The following is a 24,649-nucleotide window of genomic DNA, read 5'->3' as shown; positions in this document are numbered from 1 at the left end:
TGATTTATATATGATGACCTGATATGCAGAACAAATCTGCTGAAATTCCATCTACTTTATCAATTTTATGAATGGATATGAGATTTTATTAGGTTTCTGATGTTTTGATAGAAGACACTAAATGCATTTTCTTTAATGTTCTTGTCTTTGTCCAAGTTGCATTACCGTATATACTCAAATAATCCACTCATGTTTTTTCCCATATTTTAGGATGAAAAACTGGGATGCGCGGATTATTCGAAACATTGTTGGTACTGCTCCACCTTCAACAATATATCCCATTATACTATTGCATTGTAGTGGCCTCAGTCTGTGACGCATCAGTAGCACATTAGGAGTGAAGTATTAACGTCTTGAAACTGGTTAATTATAGCTACAAGTTCTCGTTATCGCTCGTACACTGCTAAAGAAAAAGTGAAAATTATTGAAGAAGCTGAGAAGATTGGAAACCGTGCAGCAGGAAGAAAGTGAGTGAGAGTTGTTCTAATGGTTCAAATGGCTCTGAGCACTATGGGACTTAACTTCTGAGGTCATCAGTCCCAGTGAGAGTTGTATTCATGACTGGCGAAAAAATAAAACGCATCTTCAAAAATCTAATAGTAATCGCCAGGCATTTCGAGGCCAAAAAGCGAAGCATCTGGACCTCAAGAAAAGGCTGTGCGATTATGTAGATCAGAAGCGACGATACGGATGTGCGGTGGCTAGTGAAATGTGTCAACTTCAAGCATTGTCTTTAGCCAAAGAACTAGGCATTACCAATTTCAAAGCTAGCCAGGGCTGGCTATCAAGATTTTTCAACCGAAATGGTTTAGGATTCCAGAGGAAAACTACTATCGCTGAGCAGCTTCCAGGTGATTACGAGGAAAAAATAGTGAATTTTCATCGTTATGTGATAAATCTGTGCCGTAAACCATCCTATATATTATCACAAATTGGTAATGCAGATCAAACGCCAGTCTATTTTGAGATGCCGCACGACAGCACAGTGAACAGGAAAGGAGAATCCAGCATCATGATACGAACTGGCGGCAGTGAGAAACAAAGATGTACAGTGATGTTGTGTGTAACTGGCGATGGATGAAAGCTACCACCTTACGTGATATTTAAAAGGAAAACTATTCTGAAAATATCAGTAAAAGGCATACTGGTGTTAGTGAGAGTGAATCTGAAAGGGTGGATGGACAATGAACTTATAATTGACTGGGTGACACATGTTTTGCGTTACTGAATTTACCCAACATGTTGGTCCTGGACAGCTTCCGCAGACATACAACTAAGGAAGTGCGAGACAAATTACAAAAAGGGAAAACTGATTTGGTCATTATCCCTGGAGGCCTAACATCCATCCTACAACCACTAGATGTGTGTGTAAATCGGCCATTCAAAGCTGCACTTAAACAGCGATATATGCAATGGATGGTTGATGAAAACCATAAGTTCACACCAAGTGGAAAAATCAAACGGCTGGATTTGTCCCAGATTTGTGAATGGGTGAAAAGTGCATGGGACTCCATTCCACAACCACTCGTGGAAAAATCCTTCAAAAAATGTCGAATCACAAATTCACTGGATGGAACAGAGGACGACACTCTATGGGAAGATGGTGAAGACGACAATGATTCTCCCACTAGTGATGATGATGAAAGTGATGAATAGTGGTAAGAGAGGAAACGTACTGGTATTGACTAAAATATTTTATTGCACATACCGTATTAACAAATTCTTAAACATGATAATTCACGTTCGTTTTTTGCTATTGTACGTACGCATTGAGTCCTGGCTGGCGGTGATAATGTTCCCTGGACGCCCGCCCATCTAATGGGCCAGCTGCACGCCGCTGGCCGCCTGCCTGCCAGCTGGCCAGCTGCACGCCACTGAATCGGTTGCGTTTTAATGATGTATCAACCGGTACAGCAGCGTTGCTTCAAACCAGTAGTTATTATACATACTTCTGAACACATCATAATGTTGGAACAATTTTTTTGTAAATAAAACAAATTAAAGCAAAAAATAAATTTTTTTTCCTCTTCCTCAAAATTGGGGTGCGCAGATTATTTGAGGGCACGGATTATTCGAGTATATACGGTATTTTGTTGTACTGATAGCTGCTTGAACAGTAACTGTATAGTCATGACTCATCTACATCTACATTCATACTCTGCAAGCCACTGTATGGTGTATGGTGCAAGGTACATGTACCCCAACTATTCATTAGCTTTACTATTCCACTTGCAATGGGATGGGAAAAATAACTGCCTATATGTCCCCATGCAAGCCCTAATTTCTCTTATCTTGTCTCCAGAGTCCTTACAAACAATGCATGCTAGTGGAAGTATAATTGTTCTGCAGTCAGTTGCAAATGCTGTCTAAATTTCCTCAACAACATTTTGTGAAAATAACATCTTCTCTTGAGGGATTCCCACTTGAGTTCATGAAGCATCTACTCAACACTTACATGATAATTGAATCTGCTGGTAACAAATCTAGAAGCTTGATTCTGGGATGTTTTGATGTCTTCCCTTAATCCAACTGGGTGGGGATCCCAACCTCTCAAGCAGTACTGAAGACTGGGTCACACAAGTGTTCTATATGGGGTCTCCTTTTATATGAGCTACACTTTCCTAAAATCTCTCCAAATTAACCGAAGTCAAACATTCACCTTCCCTACTACCATCCTTCTGTGCATGTTGCATTTGGTACCACTTTACAAAGTTACACCTAGATATTTAATCGATGTGACTTTGTCAAGCAGTACACTACTAACACTGTATTCAAATATTACAGGATTGTTTCTCATACTCATCTACATTAACATACATTTTTCTGCCATTCCTCACACCAGTTAAAAATGTTGTCTATGCCATGCTGAATCCTTTGACAGTCACTCAATGACTACACTTCCCAGTATACTAAAACATCATCAGCAAACAGTCATAGACTGCTGTTCAACCTATCTGTCAGGTAATTTATGTTTATAGGAAACGAGCAGTCTTAGCACACTTCCCTGGGGCAATCCTGATGATATCCTTTTTCCTGATGAGTATGACAGCTGCATTCTATTACTTAAGAAGACTTTGAGCCACTCGCATATCCTTGGAACTTATTCTGTATGCTCAGACCTTCATTAACAACCTGCAGTTGGGCACCATGTCAAATGCTTATTGGAAATCTAGGAATAAGGAGCTGCTTTTTTCCTTTCATCCATGGCTGAGTTTTGCATGAGTTGTGCTTTCTAAATTTATGCTGGTTTGTGGACAGTATTATTTCTATCTCAATGAATGTTACATGTTGAGGGGATCTGCCACAAATTGATGTTAAGTAAATGGTTCTGTACTTGTGTGAGTCCATTCTTCTACTCTTCTTATATGCAGAAGTCACCTGTGCTTCTTTCCGGTGATTTGACTGTGTGCGGGATGAGAGAATGGTGATAAATACAAGCTAATTAAGGGGCCAGTGCTGCAGAGAACTCTCTGTGAAAACGAATTGGGATTCCATAAGGACCTGGAAACTTTTTTGTTTTCAACTCTTTCAGTTGCTTCTCTATTCCAAGGATGCCAATTTCCATGTCCTCCATCCAGAAATCTGTGCAATGGTCAAATGGTGCTATGTTTCTATGATCCTACTGATTGAAAGATTTTATAAATGAAAAATTTAAAACTTCAGCTTTCATTTTACCGTCTTTCTATTGCCACACCAGACTGGTCAACCAATGATTGGACAGAATCCGCATAGTGATTTTACATAGGACCTGTATTTGCTATAGTTCTCACCAAGATACTTCACTATAGTGGATGGTGTTGCATGCTTCACACATTGATCTTTTTATATACACACAGATTTCTGCTAACTTTTGTCTGTAAGCATTTTCACTTTCTCTTCTGACCCGAGAGAACAACAATCTTGGCTTTCTCAGCATTTTTTGAATTTTCTCATTAAACCACAGCGTGTCTTTTCCATTGTTAATCTACTTACTTGTAAAAGTTCTCCAAAGCAAGATTCACTATCAGTTCAAACTTTGCAGTAATTTCTCTATGTCTATCATATTGAAATTAAGTGATGTCCATTCACTGTCTAAATTGGATGCTAGCAACTGCTGATCTGCTCTTTCCAGCATATATATTCTCCTAGTCCTGATAGATTTATGAACTTTCATAATCATTGTCACTTTGACTACACAGTAACCATTAAATCCTGTCTTTCTACTGACACTATCAAGAAGGGCACATCTGTTTGTAGTTACAATGTATAAAATATTTCCATTTTGTGTGGGTTGTTGAACTAGCTACTCAAGACAGTTTTTAGAAAACGTGTTCAGAACTACTTCGCAAGACGACCCTTGTGTGCCACTATAGTGAATCATTTGGTGTCCCAGTGTATACTTGGTAGGATAAAGTCACCTCACACTAATATTTAGTGACTTGTGTATTTCTGTGCTTCTGAGTGTAGACTTTCTTTGACTGATTCTGCCACTGTTAGGGCAGAATTGGATGTATGGTAAAAACATCCAATGATTAACTTGAGGTTACTTAGCGAGTTGCTTGTGTCCAGATAGCTTCATGGTTTCAACCTCAGTAGAGACAATATTTGTACTGACTGTAGTAGTGAATGCTCCCCCTGTTATGGTGTGTAACATGTCATTCTGATATACACTGCATGCCTGCTTAAATGTTTTCTATTTCAGGTTTCATCTGGCTCTCAGATCTGAAGTAATTTGAGTGAAGGACAGTAAATTCAGGAACTTTGTTACAAATGTTATGGCCGTTGTAAACATTCCTCTCCCCTGAGTGATTTTCCAAGCTGCATGTTAATATACCACAGAATGTTTCATCCAGGTCTTATCATACCACTACTGACTTCTGGCTCTGCTAGATGAATAGGGCATGCTGATTTTTACACAGCCATTGCTTGCAGAATCCACGTGGATAAAATATCCTCAGGTTATCAGCCAAGTGGTGGTGTCATCATGTCACAACATTTCAGTGAGTTTCATAATCATCATCTTCAGGCCCTCAGAAAAGGTGTTGTAATTAAGAAGTTGAGTATTTATGGATATATCAAGAATTCTCAAAGCTTTTTATTCTTTTATTTTTTTTTAATTATACAATAATGGTGAGTGTAAACACTGCTGTTAGGGAAGAAGACCACGGTCGAATAGAAGATGCATTGAACCATAAATATGCACATAAGCAAAGCATTGAGTATTAAGCTTTTGAGCTTTTATTCTTCAACAGACTATGCACAAACCTGATGTCCCAAACCTCAGTTTAGGATCCTGCACCGTCCATACAATTTTGACCCTAAAAGTTTGCTGCGTACCCTGTATAACACATAAATAGCCATTCTTACTACATTATGTCCTGTTATGTCCTGACTGTCTGGTGGAGAGAACCAGTTCAACAGCTGAGTTACAGTATTCTGTATCTTATTTCTGCGCATGTTCTTTGCTCAACTCTTCTTCACATGATGAGGGGTTGTTATCTTCTTAGACCATTATCTGTAGTTTTATTTTCAACGTGCAAAGAATGTGTTCTCGAATACTTACTCCTTGCGTAACAACAGATTTGTTATCTGTGGATATGTTTCGTAAAATATAAAATGGATACATACTGAAAGGCCCTCTTTTTATATCTGCATCTATATTCTGTACACCACATTAAAATTTTCAGCGTGCAAAGAATGTGTTCTTGAATACTTACTCCTTGCATAACAACAGATTTGTTATCTGTGGATATGTTTCGTAAAATATAAAATGGATACATACTGAAAGGCCCTCTTTTTATATCTGCATCTATATTCTGTACACCACATTAAAGTGTCTGATGAGAGGTATTTGTGATAAGACCTTCATTTCCCCTCTTTTCTATGCCATTCATGTATGGTTCATGGGAAGAACAACTGTCAGTAGGCCTCTGTATGAGCTATATATTCTTTGAGTTCCTTATCTTTCTGTCCTCTGTGTATGTGCTGCACAATACCTGTGGTATGAGAATCTTCATTACTGCTATCTATGAATGGAATGGCGAGGCTGTCAGACCCACTAATAATATGTGTCCTATCTCATAAAGTGGTATCTGAAGCATAAATGTAGCTGTAGAAGTAGAAGCTCAATTCTCCTATAGTTATTGACTGTACACAAAGTAAAATTTTCACTCGTAAAATGTCAAATCTCAAATTTTTAAGATTAGTAAAGTTTTATCAAAGCCTATGGCATATTTACTGAAAAATAAAGTAACATGATCAGTCATATTTTCTCTGTGTTATTGATTATGAAAGCACACTGTAAATCAGGTAACAGCTGCTACCTGCAGAGGCAGTTGCAGAGCTGCTGATGGTTTACTGTAAGGGCCTGTTGTCAAAACAGAAGCAGTTACTCTTTACCTTTAACTGAAGAACTGAATTTTTGAAAATGGAAAGAATGATTACTGTTGTTTGCTAGTGAGTTTTGTGTCTTGACATAGCTCTAAAAATGAAAATCCATGTGGCATCTTCTAATAACAGCTGTACCTTTATCAGTCAAGAGTTCTTAATGGTTTATGATATGCTCTGGTATCTTATTGCTGTTCTTTATTACCCTTTTCCCTAATATGAGGGTTGGAACTTAAATAATGGCAACTATTTATTCACATCTGATACAAAAGAGTTACATGCCTGTTACTGTCCTTCAAAGTAGTCACCAGCGCTGTGTAGAACCCGTTGCCAGTGATGTGGAAGACGTAGTATACCGTTAGCAGAGCCTGTTCTGTTGATGGTGGGAATGGAGCGGTCTACTGCCTGTCGAATCTCTGGAACAGTTCTGAAATGAATGCCACAAAGTGGTTCCTTCATCTCTGCAATCAAATCAAAGTCACAAGGACTTAAGTCCGGGGAGTATGGTGGATGGTACAGTACTCCCAGTCCCACTGACCGAACAGAGCAGCAACAGCTTGCAGTGTCGTTCAAAATGATGGGTGGATTGTGCAGAAAGTGTTGCCACTTCTTTCACAAAGCTGACCACAGGTGATGCTCCAGAAATGAACAGTAATACTGTACATACACTAGAATCACCATAATTTTAGACTGCTCCATTTGCACCATCAACAGAACAGGCTCTGCTAACATATACTACACCTTCCACATTGCTGGCAATGGGTTCTACACAATGCTGGTGACTACTCTGAAGGACAGTAACAGGTGCAAATGTGTAACTCTTTTGTATTGATTGTGAATAAATAGTTGCCACTATTTAAGTTCCAAACCTCGTATTATAAATGAGATACACAACTGTAGGGTTCATTAAATATTATGCAACTATACAAAAGCAGTGGATCTTGATTCATGTAGATTTCAGTTACAGTTTGTTATATCACAAGTCAGTATAAAAACAGATAAAAATTAAATAGGTTCCTGGCAATCCACTATTTTATGTTGTGTTTAACTATCAAAAATATATTTGTAGACCATAAGTTTTTCAACTATAATATGTTTATTTAGCCTCCATGTAATGCCTGTCTTTCGTGTGTAATTTTATAATATTATAATGAGCCATTTCTTTCTCAAACCAGGTTGTCACAAACATAGAAGATTTTAAAAATGCTCTGCCTGTAAGAAACACATACCCTTGGTCAGAGAATTTTGCAAATCACAGTGTCTTCAATTTCAGTGGAAATTACAAGGCAGCTGATATAATTTGGACCTTTCACAATTCTACAATGCATCCATTAAGTATGTTAATGGATTACTATAAAAATCATATTTATTAAATTATTTTATTAACTTAAAATAAATTACTTACCTTACTCATGAGTGTAATTTCCAATTCTCATCAGGTTTCCCAACAAAGTTAACAAACGAATACTGCCAAGTGACACATACACTTCAGTATTTGAGGGAATGGTCAGGCCATTGCACTCGCATTGTAAGCTCCTGTGATGCTGATGATGGCCTGAGTGCAGCCTGGTATTATAAACATTTCACCATTATTGCTGATCCTCTTTCTGTCAACCAGAGTCATCTTGACACATTTCTTGAGGTACAGTTATGTATATTATTTATTGACCACTATTTCTTGTGTTTGTTTTATTAATTAATAAAACAAAAAATAGCATAATTAAATGTAGTAAAATGTCTGCAGTCATATAAATACAAGCAACATATAAGACATCTACATCTATGTAATAAACTGCAGAAGACACTTTATGTTGCATGTTGGAGGAGGGAACATTGTGTCACTGTTTGTCATTCCCTTTTATTTTCCAATTGCAAATGGAATCAGTGAAAAGTGACTTTCTGTTTGCCTCTGTACAAGCCCTAACTTTCCTATCTTCTCTCTGCAGTCCTAATGTGAGGTTAGAATTAGGCAATAGAATCGTTTTTTCTGCAGTCTGTCACAAATGCCTGTTCTCTAATGTTTCATGAAAAGAACATTGTTTTCCCTCTGGGAGTGGCCATTTGATTTCATGTAACATTTCCGTAATACGTCTGATGAATGTACCAGTAACAAATCTAACAGCATCCTTCTGAATTGCTTCAATGTCTTTCTGTAATACAACCTCATGGGGATCCAAAACATTCAAGCAGTACTCAAGAACGCGTTGTGCACTGTGGTTGCTTTGTAGATGACCTGCACTTCTGTGGAATTCTCCCAATAAATCAAAGTCAACAATTCATCTTTACTACTATTGACCTTACGTGATCATTCCATTTCATAATGCTTTGCAGTGTTACACCTAGACATTCCATCAATGTGACAGTTTTCAGCAGCACATCACTAACACAGTATTCAAACATTACAGGGCTGTTTTTATTACTCATCTTCATTAACTTTCACTTTTCTACATTTGGAGCAAGATGCCATTCATGTAGAAATTCTAAGTCATCCTGTATCCTCCAACAGTCACTGACTTGACAACAACAGTTTACCATATATTACAGTGTAATTAGCAAACAGTCACAAATTATAACTCACACTATCTGTTAGATCTTTTATGTATGTATAGAATAAGAGCAATCCTATCAAATTTCCTTGGGGCACTCCTGATGATATCCTTATCTTTGATGAACACTCACCATTCAGGACAGTGTGTGAGTTCCATTACTTAAAAAGTCTCTGCATCACTCACATACCTGAGAACCTAATCTGTATGCTCAGACCTTCATTAACAGGCTGCAATGGGGCACTATGTAAAATGTTTTCCACAAATCTAGGCATATGGAATTTGCCTGTTGTCCCTCTTCCATGGTTCACAGGATATCGTGCGAGAAAAGGGCAAGCTGAGTTTTACACAATTGATGATTTATAAATTTGTGCTGGTTTGTGGACAGATGCTTTTCTGTATCAAGGAAATTTATTATATTTGAACTTATAATAAGCTCAAGAATTCTGCAGCAATTAAATATTAAGAATATTGGTCTGTCATTTTGTGGGTCCATTCTTTTACCCTTCTTATATATATGGGAGTAACATACACTTTTTACCAATCTCTTGCAACTTTGTACTGAACAAGATTTCACAATAAATGCAAGCTAAGCAAGCAGCCAGTGCCAAAGAAAACCGAATTGAGGTGTCATCTGGACGTAGTGACTTATTTGTTAACAGCTGTTTCAGTTGTCTGACTATACCAGAGGCGCCTATTTTTATGTCCTCTATATGAGAGTGTGTGCAAAGTGGCAGGTGGATTTGGATGACAATAAGTTTTGCAAAGTACAAATCTAAAGTAAAATATAAGTCTAAATTTTTCTGTCTTATGACTGTTGAAATCACTCATTCCAGGGGGAGAAGTTAGATTGTTTGAAGGCACCCCTCAGAATCAGTGAAATGTGTTAACTCAAATTGGCATCATTTTGCAAACAATTGCTGAACATTGGTATGTTACTCACAATTTATTTGCAGTCTGAATAGTGGCAGAATATGTGAGTGGATAAATAATGGAAACTGATTAATAATTGCTGCTTGAATAATTTAAAAAAAGTTAATTGGAAAGAATAAATGAAAGAAATTAGAAAGTACACTTATCCTGGGTGAACTTTAATTGGTACTAATATCAACAGACCTCCAATGTCAATACATTTAAGATCAACATTCATCATTTAAGTTATGTACTTCTTCACATTAATTCCATTGTGTGTAGTCCTGATTATAACAATGCTGATGCTGGATTGCTCCTCCACTGCTTGCGCTAATTCCTCTTGTCTGCTCTGAACCTCTGGATGCAGGATTCTCAGCAAGGGCAAAAAGATGGACAGACAGGTGTGGTTGATGTAAACATATGAATAAAACTTTTCTTTCTTAATAACTTTTTCTATCACTTTTAATGTATGCTTGAAATACACATTTTTAAACAATACTGGTATGACAGATCTTGTCATGCATCTGCCTGCTACCACTTATAGGAACAATACCTTTGACTTTGTGTGTGTGTGTGTGTGTGTGTGTGTGTGTGTGTGTCTATATATATCACGTGTATAAAAGAAAAAGAACAAATAAAGAAAAAAAGTAATATGATCCATTTTAAGTCATAGGTGCACAAGTCATACACAACATGACTGGTTTAATTATGTAAGAGTGCAGCTATACAGGTAAACCTAATTAACATTCAGTATTTGCTACCAGTGAAATTAAGACCAAGCTCAGCAAGAAGGATAATAACAACCTCAATACCAGTACATTATTAACATCAACCTTTAATTCTGCACTTGTGTAAAACTTTGAATGTCTGGGCTCTGATATTAATAAGACAAATTCTGTGTCAACCGAAATGAAATCAAATGTCTTAAATGTTGGTAGATGCTTCCACTTGTCTAAGAAGTTACTGGCCTTCAGGGTATTCAACAGTCAGACTAAACTGCAATTATGCAAAGTTATGATCAGACTAGTCAAACATGGAAGTGAAACATGGACATTATAGAGTACTGATGAGCTGCATTTTAATGCATGGAGCAGTTGAAGATAATAATGGTGGATATATAGAACAAATGCTTTTATGATTCATGATTTAGTGGAAGAAGACAAAGGATGACCATAAAGTGCCATGGAAGAGGTTATAAAAACTATTAGATGTAGTTGATGGCAGAGAACCACACTGGAGAAGGCAGATTTGAAAAAAGTTGTTGAAGTGACTAATATGCACACAGACTCATAATGCCACATGAAGAAGAAGAAAAATATCAGTATTTCTACCTATAGTTCCCACAAAGAAACATTAGGAAGATAAAACTGTTCATAATATAACAGTGTCATTCTACTCCTGTAGCAGATCACACTGTCGTGGTGAAAGTATGCAGTTGTATCAAAAGCAATATTCACTTGGGAAAACTACAGAATTAAAAGGATACAGAATTAAAAGGATACAGAATGACTGGCCAATACGTATCTGGAGTGGTACTTTTGATAGACAGACAAAAAGAAAAAAATAACTGTTCTACCTTCTTCATCAAGAAGAAAAAAGGGATAGTTTTGGGAAGGTTAGGATAGAGGGGCAGGTACTCAGACCTTACACTGAGAAGGACGCACTTGAAATGCTGAATGTTTGCAGATGTACAGGGTTGGCATGCACTATGTACTGTTTAACCTCCATTTACCCACATCTCCTCACCTCCAAGACAGCCTTGCCTTAGTTTGTTGGATGTCTCAATGTCAGTGACAGTGACGGCTCATGAATACACATTCTGGATGTTCCCAAATTTTTGGAATCAGGCAATTTCAATGTGAAATTAATAGCATCTGCTGTACAATAGTTACACATATGAACAAATTTATACAACTACTGCCACTGTCAATAATAATAATAGTAATAATAATAATATGCATTACTTGTCTGACAAAAGAAGGAATTTTTTTTGTGAAATTTTGTTGTTTTGTGTACAAGTGCAGTTTAGAGCAAGAACAAAATGTGTAAGCTTTGCTACTCTCCATTTCACATTTTTGTGTAAGTGGGTGTTTCTAAGCTTTTTAATTTTTTTGGTAAATGTACCATGTCCCAAACACCTGTATTAGTTCCCAAATAAACTGTAGGGCTGAAAAAATCAAACATTCTTACATTGCACCCATACAACAGCTTATGCTTATTGTATAGTTCTTTGTTAAATGTTTGCTTGTAGTCTCGCTTATTTGATTTCATCACTTTGATCAATGGATCTGTTCTGGGAGGCTGCAGTTCTTTTGTGGCTAATTTTTCCTGGTAATTTACTTTTTCTGTTAGCACTTAAAACAGATTCAACATAGTTTATGTTGACATTGCACATTCCTCCACAGTAACTAACCATTTCCAAACACAAACTACTGTTTTTGGAAATAATTAAATTCAAGTAGTAATGTCTACCAACATAGTCAATTGACTAGAGTGCAAATGATTGCTGAGAGCTGCAAGGGCCAAAAGCACGCAATATTAGAGAAACAACTTTTTGTGAACGCCAATACTTGTATATACACTGTGGGCCTACAGCACAGATAAACCTGATTCACCATAAGATCAACGGATGTCAAAAGCATGAATAAATGCTAGTCTCAGAATTGACGATGATGGTTCTCAGTGCCTCAAATGGATCACAGTATGATAAAATCCAAAATTTGATATACTGTAACTCATCCAGAAACCCACAAAATAGGTTTTTCTGTCAGTACAACTATAACATATACTAAAGTACGATCTAATTATAGTACATAGCGAATGAACTGGCATATATGAGGAGTGTGCCAACGTCCAGCATTATTTATTCCAAGTGAACATGGGTAAGTCTACTGCAGTGTGCTACCAACTGGTTGCATTGACGTAAACTTGTAGTTGAGTGGAAGGGCTAGCTGTGCATGCTATGAACTGAGTACATTGATTATTGAATCCATATGTATTTGGCCTGTAAGACAAATGTGCAAAAGCATCTTAAAATGTGCACACCTGCAGGTGTGCTCGTGACACTGATGCCAAGTTTCACAGAGTCAAGAAGAGTACCAATGTTGCATAGCATGGTAGATTCAGTGCCGTGTATTTCAGACTATTGTATCTCTGTTATGTTTAACACCATTCAAAGAAAAGTAAACAATAAATCCACAAGGTGGCAAACGTTGGGGTGTTCACTTGCTCTTGTGCTCTTACACAGCAGCCACTATTGGTCAGTTACCAATCTAAAACTTTACTCCTTCACATTTCAGTACAAGATCCCATACTACCATTAATCTACATCCATACTCAATTAACCACTGTGTAGAGCATGACAGAGTACTTCCCATTGTACCAGTTATTAGAGCTTCTTCCCATTCCATTCACAAATGGAGTGCAGAAAGACTGTTTAAATGGCTCTGTGAATGCTGTAATTAAACTACTGTGAAGGGGTGGAGGGTCATAGTATATTCCTAGGACCATTGTTTAAAGCCAATTTTTGAAAATTTCTTAGTAAGCTTTCTCAGAATAGTTTCCATCTATCTTCACATGTCTGCCAGTACAGTTTCTTCAATGTCTCTGCAATACCATCCCACTAGTCAAACAAGCATGTGACAGTTTGTGCTGCCCTTCTCTGTATACATTCAGTATCCCCATTCAGGCCTATTTGGTATGGGTCCCACACACTTTAACAATATTCTAGGATGGGACACTTGAGTAGTTTGTAAGCAATTTCCTCTGTAGGCTGGTTACATTTATCTAGTATTGTACTAACAGACCAAAGTCTGCTATCTGCTTTACCACAACCTAGCATTTGTGATCATTACCCTTAGGTTTGTGGGAGTTTACTGATTCCAGCTGTGTCTTGCTGATACTATATTCGTAGGATACGTCATCTTTTCATTTTGTGAAGTGCACAATTTAACATTTCTGAACATTTAAAACAAGTTGCCAATCTTTGCATCACTTTGAAATCTCATCAAGATCTAACTGAATGTCAAAAAATGTCTGCTTGTGTCTGTGTATGTGCGGATGGATATGTGTGTGTGTGCGAATGTATACCTGTCCTTTTTTCCCACTAAGGTAAGTCTTTCCGCTCCCGGGATTGGAATGACTCCTTACCCTCTCCCTTAAAACCCACATCCTTTCGTCTTTCCCTCTCCTTCCCTCTTTCCTGACGAAGCAACGGTTTATTGCGAAAGCTTGAATTTTGTGTGTATGTTTGTGTGACTATCGACCTGCCAGCGCTTTTGTTTGGTAAGTCTCATCATCTTTGTTTTTAGATATATTTTTCCCACGTGGAATGTTTCCCTCTATTATATGAATATTTGTGCAGATTTTTTTCAGACAGTACTTCATTGTAGATGACTACATCATCATCAAAAATTCTGAGGTTACTATTAATTTTGCCTGCGCGATCATTAATTTACAACATGAACAGCAAAATAAACATAAATAAACATTTGAAAACCAGGTTCAGTATTTCTACTTTTGCTGTGCTGCCCTTAATTTCAGTCCTTGTCTCGTCCATGAATGTCTGTACAGCCTTTACACAAGACAAGAATTTTCTTGAGTTTTGTGAGAGATCCTTCAGTAATATTCTGCTATGGTAGTCACTGAAGGCTTTGTTCATACAATGATGATATACCATGGATGGCCCTCGCCTCATGAAATTTTCCACTATGTATGTGTCTATCAGGTCAACTATTCTTCTAATCTTGAGGTACAGTTCTTTTACATGATTCTCTCCAGAACTAAATGTTCTGCATTTCTTATTGAGATAAGACACTACTGCCTCTTTATATAGTTTGCTGAGAATATAAATCCTTCTACTTGTTTTAGTTGCCCACTGTATTTGCTAATCATTCTTGCTTCAACAGCCTCTTTGTTGCTGATACCAATTTCTATGTGGGCAGTCTGTTGCTATACAATCTCATATATTTTTATGATAGGTAAGCTTGTGAACAATCTTTTCCAGGTAGTTCTCAGATAATGCATTTAATAATTTTTCCCAAGATGTCTTGTCACACACACCACTCACAGAACTGTAATTTTCCCAGATGAGTGTTGGATGGTTAAAAGTCTCCTCTAATGATAATATGATTAGGGAACTTGCATATTAGTGAACGTAAGTTTTCTATAAAATTTTTCCTAGTTGATTGTTGGATGATTAAAGTCTCCTCCAAAATATGATAAGGAAACTTACATATTAGGGAACTTAAGTTTCCTCTAAGAAACTGTGGCACTACAGACAGAATGAATTTACACTTATAAAAATGTGAGATTAGACCTCTTTAACAGAAAAACATGTTTGAAATTTAATAAATATACTATGAGGAAAACACAGAAAAAGATAAACACTTAACTTGACACTCCGTAGAAGTATATCTTCTGAGAGCTGCAGCCTGACTGACTGGCTTACTAAATGAACAGACGGTTACTTTCAAAACAAAACAAATAAGCAACTACTGTGCTACAAACTGAATGAATTTACACTTACAGAAACTCGAGAATAAGCCTCTTAAACAGAAAAACATGCATTAATAAACACACTATAAGGAAAACAGAGAAAGATAAACACTTAACTTGCCGCTCTGTAGATGTATATCAACCGAGAGCTGTCACTAACAAACTTACAAACAGTGTTAAATGCAGATATATACACTCCTGTTCAAAATTAAGACTAAATTAATGAAAATATATTAGTTATAACATGCTACAGTATCTTAATCTAAAACATGTAATTACTACAAAATAAATGCAATAAACTTGTAACTTCAAAAAATTCTCAAAAATGCATCTTTATTTACATTAATGTACACTGAAATTTGTGATGAACAATTCTTTGAACAGTAACTGTGAATTATAAAAGCCTATATTTTACAAAATAAGTAATGCACAATGAACAAAACTTCTCAAAAATGTGCATATGCAAGCAGCTGTTTTTCACATAACTATATAATGAATTATGTCTAAAAACAAAGTAGATGTGACTTACCAAATGAAAGTGCTGGCAGGTCGACAGACACACAAACGAACACAAACATACACACAAAATTCAAGCTTTCGCAACAAACTGTTGCCTCATCAGGAAAGAGGGAAGGAGAGGGAAAGACGAAAGGATGTGGGTTTTAAGGGAGAGGGTAAGGAGTCATTCCAGTCCCGGGAGCGGAAAGACTTACCTTAGGGGGAAAAAAGGACGGGTATACACTCACACACACACACACATATCCATCCACACATATAAGTGGATGATTGTTAACAAAGATTGCCAAAAAGCGTGATTTAAGTTTACAATTGATGATGTAGTAAGTGTTTTTCAAGACACTTGTAAATGTCAAAAATACACAATATATCCTGATATACATCAGTATTGATGCAGTGAATTGAAGATTATGAGAGAATGACATGAACAACAAATTATCAGAACCTATAATTATGAACCTGTTATACACGATCTCACACAAAGGGAAACCCAAAAGTCAGCCTGTATATGTAAATCAGTGTGTGAATTGCAAAGATTTTTTTACTTAGCTGAATTTGTGATACATTCAACACTGACGTACCAAAGATGAACACTGCAGAGTCAGTTTATCATGGTCAAAATTGTGAAAACTGTGGAGCACCAACAAAGCATATCTTGTGCTTAGGTAGCTAAAAATGCTGTGTAATGAACTAGAATGTATTGATCGAAAGACCCTCCAATACCATACTTACAGTTACAATTTATCACTTTGTTACTGTCACTTGTTTTGACTACAAGGAGATGAACTGAGGAGACAACAGTTCATTGGTGATGCAGCAATAGAAGAGTCCACACAAAGTGGACACAAAAACATCTCACATCTTTATTCAAAGTATTAATAGAAAATTATCAATTTCTGGAAAATTAATATTCGTAATAGATTGGAAAATCAGTCGACCTGTTGCAAAAAAAGGTTTATTATATAAAGGGATAATAAACCTTTATTTGCAACTGGTTGGCTGATTTTTCAACCTGTTGTGAATTACACAATCGGTGTCTCGCAGCCATGTTTTATGATTTTGAAATATTCATAATAGTTATAAATCTGGAAGTTTGCAGAAAATAAGATACATATCGTTAATTTCTAGCTTCTTAGGCCTAAAAAAGCTGATATTTATTTCAGGCAGTTAAAATGGACAGAACATGCAAAAGCTTTAACAAAGAGACTATCCACAGCATGTTTTCTCTATGAATACTTGCACCAGTGCGCAATATTTCATGCCTCAAAATGACATATTTTGGATACATACCCTCAGTCCTCAGTTATGGAACCATGTTTTGGGGAACAATTGATGGGAATATTCAGTCTGTCTTCAAGGTGCAGAAAAGAGCTGTACGGATAATAACAAATAGCAGCAATAGGGCCCATTGTACTGATTTATTCAAAAAAACTAGAAATTCTGACTGTCCCATGTGAATACATTTTCCAGACTGTAATGTATGTAAGGCCAAATGTTCATCTGTATGCTACAAACAGCTCAATTCATGACCATGAAACTAGATCCAGCCACTTCTTATACCAAAACAGGAAAAAAGTCCAAAACACAGAACAGTATCTTATATAATGGCCTAAAACTGTATAACTGATTGACACAGGAAATAAAAGGTGTAAATGAACTTCATATCTTTAGCCAAAAGCTAAAAACATATTTATTAAGCAAAAGTTTTACAATGTAAATGAATATTTAGAATGATTGTAGATAACTATTTAGTAGACACAAATACCACATAGGCCTATATAAAGTGACAGCATATGGCATAATTATAAATATTGTAAGAATTGTCCCATAAAAATTATAAGAATAGAATTGTAAACATTGTTAGAACCTATGTATGTTTTAGTTCATAAGACACAATTGACAACATCCATACAATTTTATTGTTATATGGATGAATAAACATATCAGTCAGTCAATCAATCTACTGTTAATTGGTACTGTAACAGTTACATTTGAAATTAGATTAGATTAGATTAGATTAGATTAGATTAATACTAGTTCCATGGATCATGAATACGATATTTCGTAATGATGTGGAACGAGTCTGAATCTTGCTGTAAGTAACCACATAAAACTATGAAAAATATTTCTCCATGATTTGCAGTTAATGTTTTTTAGTGTGGTTTATTTTCATACTTGTTCACCTTCTTTTAAAATAGGGGGGAGGGGGGGGGGGGGGTTGGGGTTGGTTTGGGGGAAGAGACCAAACAGCGAGGTCATCAGTTTCGTCGGATTAGGGAAGGGCAGGGAAGGAAGTCGGCCATGCCCTTTCAAGGGAACCATCCTGGCATTTGTCTGGAGCGATTTAGGGAAATCACGGAAAACCTAAATCAGGATGGCTGGACATGTCGTCCTCCCAAATGCGAGTCCAGTGTGCTAACCACTGCGCCACCTCGCTCGGTTTAAAATAGTGTTTCTACAGTTGATGTCAATATAAATTTTATATTATGCAAATGCAAAATAAAAATGTATGTAAATGTCTCTTACCCATTTGTAATGAGATAATCACTGTAGAGTTAAACCCTTCTTGTAAGTCCTTAGACAGTGGATTAACTTTTTAACTGTATTTTCTTTTACCTCATGCTTTTAGTAATTGCTAAGCATTGTTCATACTAAATAACTGTCAATTGTTTTCTGCAAGAAATTTGTATAACTTTTTTAAAAATTTAAGTATTATTTTATTTTCCTTCTGCCAGTAAAAATAGTGTAATATAACAGAAGCAGTAAATAATTGAATGATTTCTTTTAAGTGTTTTGAAGCGGTGAGTTAGTCATGTAGACACATGATTGTAGTAAACATGCTAATATTATAAACTTATTGTGTATTCATTGGCCTTTTTTTATTGTTTCAGTCATGTCCCAATAATACCTGCCTTCAAATAATACCATTCTTTTGTGATGGTACTTCCACTGACATGGACGAATGTGTCGAAGTGGATGGAATTGAAACTCCATCTTTAGACAATGACATGATCAGATGTACAAATGTGGTTCAAACTGTGAAATATGTGGTCCATCACAATGGTAGTGAAGGAATTTTAAAAATGGAAGCTTTCTTCTGGCTCATCAACATCACATTAACAGAACAAGTTTTTACCCAGGACTTTGAAATTTTGTTCACCTGGTTTGGTAAACAGAGGAAACCATTCCAACGCAGTGGCAGGCCAGGTTATATTTTTGGTAAGCCCATTATGGCTGGAAAGAAAGTTTTTCAGCCATCTGCACAGGAGCAGGAACCTGATCGAGAAGCAATAATGCTAAGTGATGATCCACTGGGGTGGCTGACTATTGCTAGACCTCTGTCTGATGGTTCTTGTGGACTAGTTCATGAATATGCTAGCAGAAGCATTGTGACATTTGGTGAAAATCAGAGAACTTCATGTGTCATGTATCTCCATTTATCTGACTTCAGTAATATGACATCGTGTACCTCAATACAGAGAAAGGTATTTCATATAATGCTTGGCAACAATGCTGAAAATATAACTGAACTTCAGTTATTCAATCTTTATGTGGCTACATTTGGAGATTCCAGTGTGGAGGATACAGGTGACTGGGTGCCCATATTATTTGAAAATATTCCTCAGTCTGAAAGTTCTCTGGATAGAAATGGTAATGTTTTTAAATGTAGAAATATTATCACTACATTTCATACTTCTATTTTGTATTCATATACTGGATCTGTTCTTAATCCTCAGGCAAAAATAGTTGCCACATCCTTCAGATTTGGCACACCACATGATCTTATTTATAGATGCTTGCACCCAGGTTGTGAACAGATTCAACAACTGCCAAGAAAACAAATTCAGATAGTCAGTTCTGTTTCGTTTTATGATGTATCTTCTGAACCAGAATTATATTTTTCAAAGCCCCCAGTCTATGAAGTGAAACTTCCATTTGATTTCTTTTATCCTTTTTTATCAAACACGCAATCAATAAATGTTGTTAACTACACAAAAATACTATCTATTTACTTCTTTTTGTTTATAACACATACATTTGCATATAATATACTTTTTGAAGTGAATTAATTTTTTAAAAAATTTTACATCATTTAAATAAGTCACATAAATCTGCATTTTGAACAGACAAAAAATGTGTTGTCAAAGAAAATGATTAATTTCATTAGAGGTTGTGTTAAATCTTGTAAGAATGTCATTTTCAATTTGGTACCAACTAAGGGTGTTGTATAAAAATGATTTACTTTATTGCCGGTAATAAATTATTACGCACAGCATTCTTGACAATTCTCTATTGAAAAATTTGATTGCTTCAGAACACTGAGTAATGTGCATTGTGTCTAATACATTGAACAGTATATATAGTATAATTACTTAATCTCTTGCTACTGAACTTGATGACAGTTGCATTGTATCAGTTACTGCAATTAAACTGGTTTAGGTTTTTTGTTACAGGATACATTAAAACTACATATTGTTTTATATCATAATTGAGATTGTTGATTTACAGTTAGGAATAATTGCAGAAATAATTATAATGTCAAAAACCATTTGGAACAAATGTCATAATGAAAAGAAGTGGAGGATGTGGTGTACTGTGTGCTGTTCAAATGTGTGTTCTATTGTCTGCAATCACAGTATCATTTACAGTGTTTCATTGTCATATGTTGTATTTAAAAGTAAACATAAAATCATATTTAATTCAGTTGTGTATTGTAATTCTCTTGACAAATGCAGAGGAATTTTATGTATTATTATTATTATTATTATTATTATTAAGATACGTTGTTGTTTCTGTCTGTGTGTTCAAGTTAATCACTGAAAGTCTGTGGGGATACTGATATAGTTTTCACTAGAGTGATTCACGAGAAAGGTTTGTGGGCATGGGATCCGGGTATAAAACCACCCGACTGTAGAACCAGGCCAGCATATGCTGCCATTGACTTCCAAAATGACTTCTGGTGAAGGATGTATCAGATAACAACATGTTTTTGATACAGAGTTGATGTTCAAGGGTTGTGAAAGGATATATGGGAGATCATCGCGCAGAGAATGAAGCTCACTCTGGATTGACACTGGAGGTGGTTGGGTGGAAAGTTGCAATAACACACACAGAACTTCTCTGTGAGTGGGTAGATTGTACTATACTAGCACTGCAGTCAGATGGCTGGCATATGGCCATAGCTTGCACCACACTGACACTGCAATCAGGCAGATGGGGGTACAGTAGCTTGCAGCTCCCATCATTGCCATGAGATGTCACTCCAGATGCTTATTAAATGTAGAACAGATAACATTTGTGCCTACTAGGAACTTTTCTAGTGTACACTGCTTAAATTGTTTAAGTTTCATAAAAGTGATGATATTCACTTGCCTATTATTGTTCACAAGCTTTATGGCTCTAGATACTTAGTGCTGTGTGTGTGTGAAGATGTGGTTGGTTGCTACTTTCACTATAATTTTAAAATATAACAAATATGTTGTTCACACATTTCATCACAGTGACCATCATCCATTTTCTTACTCTATGTTCATTTAATTTGTAGTGACTATTTTAAACTAGAGTTGTTAGAAGATACTCCTTGTAAGATTGAACATTAATTTCTTGTACAATTAAGGCATTCTTGGAGAGCTCTTCTGATTCAGCATAATCCACAAAGAATGCACCTCGTCCATATCTCCCCTGGACTTCCACGGATACACCATACGAGCTAGCTTTTGTGATCAGGTTTGGATTAAGAAGAACTGCAGCAGAAAGTGCATCAGCACATATCCAATATGTTTCATTAGCTTCCAGTTGGTAATGTTCTATTTTATTAAGGAAAGAAATCTGTAAACTATTTGCCACTCCCAGTACATTCTTTCGCCAGTCCTGAAAAACAAAGTTTCAAAATCAATGTAAATTCCTATTGGTCTTACATGTAAATGCTTGTAAAACTGTATGTACAAATATTTAGAAAAGCAGTACTCCCAAAAATGATAATATCATAACATGACTGAAAAAAATCTGTGCTTGGAACTTTTATTTCTTTTATTTAGGGTGTTTCAATATTTAAATAGCACCCCTGATCCAATACTTTCATATTTGATTGCCTGGCTGCTTGACGAGTACAAACGATTTCTTGTGGTACCTTAGTATCCAAGACAAAAGAGGCATTTGTGCTCTGGATGCGTGTTGCTACTGGACTGCCAGTTTCACCAGAATATACTTCTCCACACTCACAGTCCACCTTGTACATGCCTACAGTATGTAGGGCATGTATCTTGCCCTTTGTGTAATTTAATGGACGTGATCCTTCAGTTTCTCCCATTATAATAGGTGACAAAAATATTAGCCGGCCGCGGTGGTCTAGCGGTTCTGGCGCTGCAGTCCGGAACCGCGGGACTGCTACGGTCGCAGGTTCGAATCCTGCCTCGGGCATGGGTATGTGTGATGTCCTTAGGTTAGTTAGGTTTAAGTAGTTCTAAGTTCTAGGGGACTTATGACCTAAGATGTTGAGTCCCATAGTGCTCAGAGCCATTTGAACCATTTGACAAAAATATTCATGAGTGTTTGGCTGGATCTTGGTGTCCGATGGGCATAACATTTTGGGAAATGATTAGGCTGGCATTAACAGCTGTGCTGATGAACTCATCAGCACACCTGATGATCCTAACTTGTTTGTTTGCCAAGATTATGTGGTTGCTGGACATATAAATCTGGCTGTAAATCTCTGAATTATTTGTACATTGATTGTAAAGCAACTGTTACATTTATCCACTGGATTTACACAGTTGGACATTGATCTTCTGCATAAGCATTGATGTTGCTTTCATATGTTTTATAATGTCATCTACCTGGCTGTCATTATCTTCTTTTCTTCTTTTTTCTTAGAATTCAGCAGAGAACTACTTTGTTTTATCTATCATTCATTCACCTGGATGTGTGTTAAACCTATCCCCATTTCATTTTCATTACAGTCGTAATTGCTTCTTTTAGTCCAGTTTGTTCCTCAATATATTCATTTGTTTTTCTGCCTCTCCAGTAATATTCAACATTCATCTCTCATTGACTTGTACTGAGTGAGGTGCCACAGTGGGTATTTGTATTTGGGGGGACAGCAGTTCAAAGCACTGTCCAGATTTAGGTTTTCTGTAGTTTCTTTAAATCACGTAATGGAAATGCTGGGAAGTTTCCTAAATTTGTTTGCGTACCTAGTCTGTAATGAATTAGTTAGCCACAGGATATTAAGCCCCGAGCATAATTTGCACGCTGAACAAACCTCATTTTCTGAATGGATTTTGCAATAAAGGTCTGTGTCTCACTGTCTTAGCTGAAACTGCAAAGGTACACAGGCTGTGAATCTTCTTTTTCCATACACATCAAAAGCTGCTTTGAAACTTGTGTTTTGTATAGCAGCCCATTTTTAATCTTCTGACTATTTCTTTTGTTGCCCATATAGGTGTTCTCTTTAACTGCTCTAAACAAAGAACCCCATTAACAGAACCTATGACTTCATTGTTAACTGATCAGTTTTGTTTGCATATTATTTCACTCTTATAAAAACTCAATTTTCATTTCTACTTTCAAACTGGTTCTATTAAGTTAGTCATTTTTTTAGTAAAGGAAATTTATATGCACTAGAAACAAAAGTACAGTGTCATAAGAAGAACCAAGGTGGTTCTGGGATATTTTATTATCACATATTACTTCATGTTTCTCCAAGTTTGGGGATCTGAGAGTGTCCTGAAGGCTGTTCAGAACAGTTTTGGTGATATGGAACCTGAATGCTTGACTCCTAGTTGAATTTCAAAAGTTACATGATTTTGATTACTATAATGTAAGCTGTAGCACTGTTATATACATTTTTCAGAACATCATATAGTTGAAATGTTGAGCAGCCAATAGACCCATGAACAAAATTGGCAACATGGCTGCGATTTTGGGCAATGTCCTTACTAAGAGCTAACTTAATAACTAAAACAAACACACACACACACACACACACACACACACATATGCACACAACATAACACAACACATTGACCCGGGTGAATAAAATATAAAATTGGTTGCATCTCAACTTTTGATAGAAAATGACTGGGTTTGAACTCAGATAATATAAAACTTTGAAGAATAAACAGATCTAATTACTGAGCCCTTGCACCTAAAATTTTTCATAGTCGTACATCAAATTTGCATTCTGCTTTGTTGTCAGTTTCATATTCCAGGGATCGTATTACACGATAAATTGTAATTATGTGGAGTAAGTCGTTTTACATTCACATCATGAACTAATTTATAAATATGGCTTTATGCTAAATGTTTATAAGTTTTTTTAACATTATTATAGTTTATTTTTTAATGTGCAGATGTGAGGTTTTAATTCCTACCTGCCACCTTTTACACATTACAATAACAAAAATTCTTCTACAGAATAGGAGTTGTCAAGGAGAAACTTTTTCACTTTGTTTTCAAATTTTACTCTGCTGTATGTCAGACAATTTTATCATTGGGTAAATGTCCAAAAATTTTTATTGCAGCATTGTGCACCCTGCTTTGTATTAAAGACATCCTTAAATGGAGTAATAAATGTCCTTTTTCCCTTCTGGTATTGTAGTTATGTACTTCATTGTTCCTTTGGAACTGTAGTGGATTATGTACAACAAATTTCCATAAGGAAATGTATTGCGAAGCAGTAGTCAGAATGCTCAATTCCTTAAACAAATGTCTACAAGATGATCATGGGTGAGCATCATATATTATTCTTACAGCATGCTTTTGAGCAATGAAGACTTTTTCTCTTAAAATGAGTTACCCCAGAACATTATTCC

The 24,649-nt window shown here is 36.2% G+C and overlaps 2 protein-coding genes across 3 annotated transcripts in view; one reads left to right on the top strand and one right to left on the bottom strand.

Moving 5' to 3' along the window:
- The window catches only part of LOC126187793 (tectonic-1), a 97,865-nt gene extending 77,372 nt beyond the window's left edge, over positions 1-20,493 (top strand). The window contains exons 3-5 of one of the 2 annotated variants that reach the window (XM_049929067.1): positions 7,542-7,701; positions 7,806-8,008; positions 18,728-20,490. In XM_049929067.1, coding sequence (XP_049785024.1) covers positions 7,542-7,701; positions 7,806-8,008; positions 18,728-19,906 — 1,542 coding nt within the window. In that variant the 3' untranslated portion in view covers positions 19,907-20,490. Of the gene's footprint in view, positions 1-7,541; positions 7,702-7,805; positions 8,009-18,727 lie in introns of both variants that reach the window. The other variant, XM_049929068.1, reaches the window with a different exon arrangement.
- A 623-nt stretch (positions 20,494-21,116) lies between these two features.
- LOC126187798 (uncharacterized) overlaps positions 21,117-24,649 on the bottom strand; it is a 123,243-nt gene continuing 119,710 nt past the window's right edge. Inside the window, exon 6 of the mRNA XM_049929078.1 lies at positions 21,117-21,707. Within this exon, the coding sequence (XP_049785035.1) occupies positions 21,390-21,707 (318 nt within the window). The 3' untranslated portion in view covers positions 21,117-21,389. The remainder of the gene's footprint in view (positions 21,708-24,649) is intronic.

Source organism: Schistocerca cancellata, chromosome 5 (genome assembly GCF_023864275.1).
Source record: "Schistocerca cancellata isolate TAMUIC-IGC-003103 chromosome 5, iqSchCanc2.1, whole genome shotgun sequence".
NCBI lineage: Eukaryota > Metazoa > Arthropoda > Insecta > Orthoptera > Acrididae > Schistocerca > Schistocerca cancellata.
The sequence above is the reverse complement of the archived record's forward strand: the minus strand, read 5'-3'. Positions and strand labels throughout refer to the sequence as shown.